We start from the raw sequence: 5,347 nt of genomic DNA, 5'->3' as shown, positions 1-5,347 counted from the left end.
TATGTATGAGCCCAAGTAATTACCCTCCTCCATGTATATGCTCATATGTTTTGCAATTGGAATATAAAGTGAGTGGTTTTACAATAATAATGTACATATGTTCAATAGCGGACTGGGAATATTTATGCTAGGGTGGTACAAAATGTTTAGAAGTTTAAACAAAATGATAAAAATATTTGAAGCTTAAATGTAACGCTTTATATTGCGATGTGAGGCTAATGATTTATGTTGATTGCATTATCGGCTGCTGCTCCGAACATACTCCCCGCGTTGAAAGGTCAGGGCTTTCAACAGTATCGTTTACTGGAAGGACGCACAGCTTGTTCACTGCTCGACGGGTTGTTCCACTAGACGTGCGTAAAACTGCCACTCGTACTACACCATCAGCTCCAGGGATAACCTCGATTACACGGGCCAGGGGCCACTTCAGAGGCGGTGAGTTTTCGTCCTTGACGCATACGATATCGTTCACTTGAATGCTGGCCTGAGGTGTGCGCCACTTCGCTCGTTGCTGGAGGAGAGTGAGATATTCTCGACTCCACCGATTCCAGAAAATTTGGTGCACGTGAGTTGCGCGCTGCCATCGGTCAAGACGATTACAATTTAAATGTCTCAGGTCAGGTTCAGGTAGAGCTATTAGGGGACCACCAATCAGGAAATGCCCTGGCGTCAATACGTCTAAATCCTCTGGATTTTCTGAAAGTGGTACAAGAGGACGAGAATTAATAACAGCAGCGATTTGACATACCAGAGTGCGCAATTCGTCAAAGCCAAGAAGTGAAGAGCCAACCGAACGATAAAAGTGCTGCTTAGCTGTTTTTACGGCTGCTTCCCACAAGCCGCCGAAGTGCGGCGAGCGGGGCGGGATGAATCGCCAATCAAACCCATTGTTGAGACAGTGGTTATGGACCTCGCTGCGATGCTCCTCGCTTAAAAATAGGCGTCGCAAATCACTCAACTCGTTTCTTGCGCCTACGAAGTTGGTTGCATTATCTGACCAAATGCAGCTGGGTACGCCACGAGTAGCAACAAATCTCTTTAGAGCGTCGATAAAGGCGCTGGTCGATAAGTCCTTCACTAACTCCATCCAGACGGCTTTTGTTGCGAAGCAGATAAAAACGCTAACGTAACATTTTTGAGGGGACTTGTTACGCATTTCTGGCTTATAATAGAACGGCCCACAATAGTCTACACCAGTGACAATAAAGGCGCGTGAGGCCGCAATGCGATCCTTAGGCAAGTCAGCCATGATGTGCTCGACGAGTCGCGGTCTCGATTAACAACATATAATGCATTTACCGAGGGCGTGGGCGACAGTTTTTCTGCCACCTATGGGCCAGTATTGCAAGCGAATGGCTGCAAGTAGTGACTGCGGCGCTACATGATGATGCTTGTGATGAAAATGTGCAATTATGGAGAACGTCAGCGGATGATTCTTTGGTAGAATACACGGGTGACGCGCTTCAAAGCCAAGAGTTGAATGCCTCAGGCGACCGCCAACTCGAATCAGACCGATGTCATCTAAAAATGGTGATAATGAAGAGATGCTGCTAGATGATGAGACACACCTCTTATTTTTCAGAGCGACGTAATCTGACCAAAGCTGCGCTCTCTGAACGATGCGAATTAACAACTGAACCCCATGATGAATGTCCCGAGACGTGAGCTGCGACGTCCTTGGCAATTTTTTTATATTGATAAATTTGCTTACGTAACCAAAAATACGCTGCATTTTGCCAAACGAGTTGATGTACTTAAATGAAAGAGATACGTCGGGTCGATCATTTGATGTAAGTAATACCTTTTGACGAGTTTCCAAAAGCTTGGTTTGTGGTTCGCGAAATTCAGGCCAGCTGATTTCTGCTTTGTGCAAGAATATTGGACCGTGCATCCAAAGAGCTCATTGCAAGAGCTCTCTTGGTGCGGCCCCTTTGGATAGGATGTCTGCTGGGTTCATGGCTGTAGGAACATAGTGCCAAGTCATCCCCTGTGTAAGCTCCTGTATAGCACATATTCGATTAGCGACGAAAACGTTAAATTTTGAAGATTCTTCCTGCAGCCATGATAGAACGATCGACGAATCTGACCAACAATAGAAGCGGCAGTCAAAAACCTTCATCTTGGCTATCTCACCTACTAACTGCGCAAGCAGAGCGGCAGCGCTGAGTTCCAACTTGGGCACAGTCAGAGTTTTCAGTGGAGCAACGCGTGCCTTTGAACATAGCAACTGTAATTGGACGTTGTTATCCTTAGTTGAGCGAACATATACACAAGCGCCATATGCTTCAAGGCTAGCGTCGCAAAACGCATGAATTTCAAGCGCGGCTCCAGGCTGTAATACATAGCGCGGAAATGACGAATGTTGAATGTTGACGAAATCTTCACAAAACGTAGACCAGGCTGTATCCAGTGAATGGGGCAAGCTTTCATCCCACGCGAGCTTATCCCTCCACATTCGCTGTAAAAGAATTTTCGCCCTTGTCAGAGTGGGGCCTAGTAGGCCAAGTGGATCGTAAAAACGAGCTATGGTAGCTAATACAGAGCGTTTGGAATTTCTGCCAGATCTGATCGGCGAAAACGAAAACAACAGAGTGTCTTTGAACGGATCCCAGACTAGTCCCAGAGCCTTGGTGATATCACTGCCGTCATCGAATTTGAGAAAGCTTTCTCTTTCTGTTTGGGGAATATCGCCGAGAACATCAGGGCTGTTGGAGCACCATTTCCGCAATTGGAAATTACCTCGAGAAAGAAGACCTGTTGTTTGCTGCATAATGTTTCGCACTTCCCGCACTGAATTGCCACCAGATATCATATCATCCACATAGAAGTCTCGAAGAACGACCTTTGAACCCAGGGGATATGCTGATGATTCATCAAACGCGAGCTGATGCATGGCCCGAATAGCCAGAAATGATGCAGGCTTAGTTCCATAGGTCACCGTATTCAACTTGTACACGCGTAGGTCATCTTGTGGAGAGTCACGCCATAGTATACACTGGAGCATGTCGTCTGGTGCAGTGACTCGAGCGCGTCTATACATTTTGCAGATGTCTCCAGTAAGTGCGACGGGAAACGATCGAAATCTAATGAGGATGTTGAAAAGCTTCGGTTGTATTGTTGGACCTGACATGAGCAGATCGTTCAGCGACAAGCCCGAAGTTGTAGCTACAGAGCCATCAAATACAACTCTCAGCTTTGTTGTAGTGCTGTCATCCTTGATGACACAGTGATGTGGAAGGAAAAACTTACAGTCATGAACATCCTTACTGGAGACTAGTGACATGTGGTTGAGATCCAAATATTCGTTAATGAATGCCACATATTGTTCCTTGAGCTGTGGATTGCGAGTCAGTTTTCGTTCAAGACTGCGAAAGCGATGTAGTGCCTGTAAATACGAATCACCTAGTGACTCCACGCTACTCTTCATCGGCAGACGCACGGAATACTCGCCTGAAGACAGACGCGAATAATTTTGCCTAAAGTGCTCTTCGCAGTCGAGCTCTTCCTTTGTTGTTTTAGCGATTGGCTCAATTACATGGTCGATTTCCCAAAAACGACGCACTAAATAATCTAGCCGAGTACTACAATCAATGTCAGTAGATGACCGTTGACGTACGACGAAAGATGAGAGTTTGGGCGTTTGTTGTCCACCACCGGACAGCACCCAACCAAACCGAGTTTTTTGAAGCAATGGCAGCCCAGGCGCCAACTGAATTTGGCCCACACAGAGAAGTTCGAAGAAGAGTCCTGCTCCTATAAGCAGATCAATACGCTGTGGTATGTTGAAGTTGGGATCAGCCAGCTGGATGTTGGAGGGAAGTCGCCAATTAACGGTGCTCACTGTAAGGCCAGGTTGACTTTCAGTGATCGTTTGTGCGACAACAGCAGTAATCGTCGTCGAGAAATCAGAAGTCCGCGACTTCAGTACGAGATCGACCGAGTATCCCTCCGTTGAAAAGTTGACGTCGCCAATGCCAGATACTCCAGCGAAGGTTTTGGTTTTGCGCAGCTGCAGCTGGTTTGTGAAACGAGAGGTGATAAAGTGCAGCTGTGAACCAGAGTCTAACAGCGCACGACAAGGTACGAAAGTGCCGGCACGATTTTTTACAAAAATTACCGCAGTGGCTAGAAGCACATCAGATGGAGAAGTAAGGGCCTGGGACGAGGCAGATAAGGCTGCAGTCATGGCATTAGGTTGGGCTGTAGCGGATTTCAAAGTTAAGCCTTGAGGGCTGGTGGCAGTTGGAGCAGAGCGCTCAAAGTGCAAAAGTGTATGGTGCTTTGCTTGACAGTTACGACAAGACCCCGATTTGCAGTCGCGCATCTGATGACCTTTTTTTAGACAATTGAGACATAGAGCGAGTTGTTTAACTTCCGGAGGTTTGGCGACAGATTTGTAAAGCGAGGACAATGGTATATCAGATGCTCATGGGATCCACAAAATACGCAACCGCCCACTGAGCCACCAGAAGCAACAAATGATTTTCTTTGGTTGGTACTCACGTTTTTACCAGATTTACCAGCTTGACCAACTGGTGTTTGCATAACGTGTTCGACGTTTTCGAGCGTTCTACAGCGCTTCTCCAGAAAGGTAGATAACTGGTCCCACGAAGGTAGTTCGTTTGTCGGCGAATTCTCCTCCCATTTGGATTGAGTCGCTTTGTCTAACTTCTGTATTAGTAGTTGTACAATGATACAGTCGGATATTTGCTCCTTGGACCCAAGCGATTGCAGTGCACGTATGTGAGCGGTGACTTTGTCAGTTAGTGCCCGTAGCCTGCCTACTGACCCATCTGCTTTGCCCAGCCCGAAGATCTCCCTGATGTGTGCCTGAAATATAAGACGCTTGTTATCAAAACGCTTATGCAAAAGATCTAATGCATTTTTATAATTAGCCTCATTTATTTCTAGAGAACGTATGGTATCCAGCGCTGCACCACTCAGGCAGGAACGTAGATGTTGAAGCTTGTCGACCGGCGTAAGGTCGCTATCCTTGTCGATGACAGATACGAACATGGAGAAGAAGTTTGTCCACTCAGTATAGGCAACAGTGAACTTTGGCAGTGTAAGTAACGGCAAGCGTGATCGGTTGGTGTTCACTATAATTGATTGCGACTCATTGGCGTTAACCCTGAATGTGGAGCATAGCTGAGGTGCACTACGCTTTCCAATTTCACGCTGCAGAGTGGATCTGAGGTTAACTAAAGTGGAGTCGAATTTACCAGGCAGATCGCTGCAAATTGAATCAAAATCCAATTCCTCCAAGCTTGTGTGCGCACCGTTGAAACTTGACTTCAGTTCCCCCAATGAGTCCAGTAGTGCCGTCAGAGCGTATTCGTCCATCCCG

At 46.7% G+C, this 5,347-nt stretch overlaps 1 protein-coding gene across 1 annotated transcript; it reads right to left on the bottom strand.

Annotated features, from left to right (window-relative positions):
* Positions 1 to 8: 8 nt before the first annotated feature.
* LOC118756593 lies at positions 9 to 5,334 on the bottom strand. The gene is made up of 2 exons (XM_036491346.1): positions 4,504 to 5,334; positions 9 to 696 (listed from the first exon to the last, which is right to left on the bottom strand). Exons 1-2 carry the CDS (start codon positions 5,014 to 5,016, stop codon positions 679 to 681), a joined length of 531 nt encoding a protein of 176 aa, XP_036347239.1. The 5' UTR covers positions 5,017 to 5,334; the 3' UTR covers positions 9 to 678.
* Between the last annotated feature and the right edge of the window lie 13 nt (positions 5,335 to 5,347).

The sequence above is a fragment of the Rhagoletis pomonella genome, unplaced genomic scaffold (assembly GCF_013731165.1).
Source record: "Rhagoletis pomonella isolate Grant_MI unplaced genomic scaffold, Rhpom_1.0 Rhpom_scaffold_11029, whole genome shotgun sequence".
NCBI classification, from domain to species: Eukaryota; Metazoa; Arthropoda; class Insecta; order Diptera; family Tephritidae; genus Rhagoletis; species Rhagoletis pomonella.
The sequence above is the reverse complement of the archived record's forward strand: the minus strand, read 5'-3'. Positions and strand labels throughout refer to the sequence as shown.

What these genes read in the sequence shown, in the direction of transcription:
- LOC118756593 (XM_036491346.1), bottom strand. Translation starts at nt 5,016, where the DNA reads ATGTTCGTATCTGTCATCGACAAGGATAGCGACCTTACGCCGGTCGAC.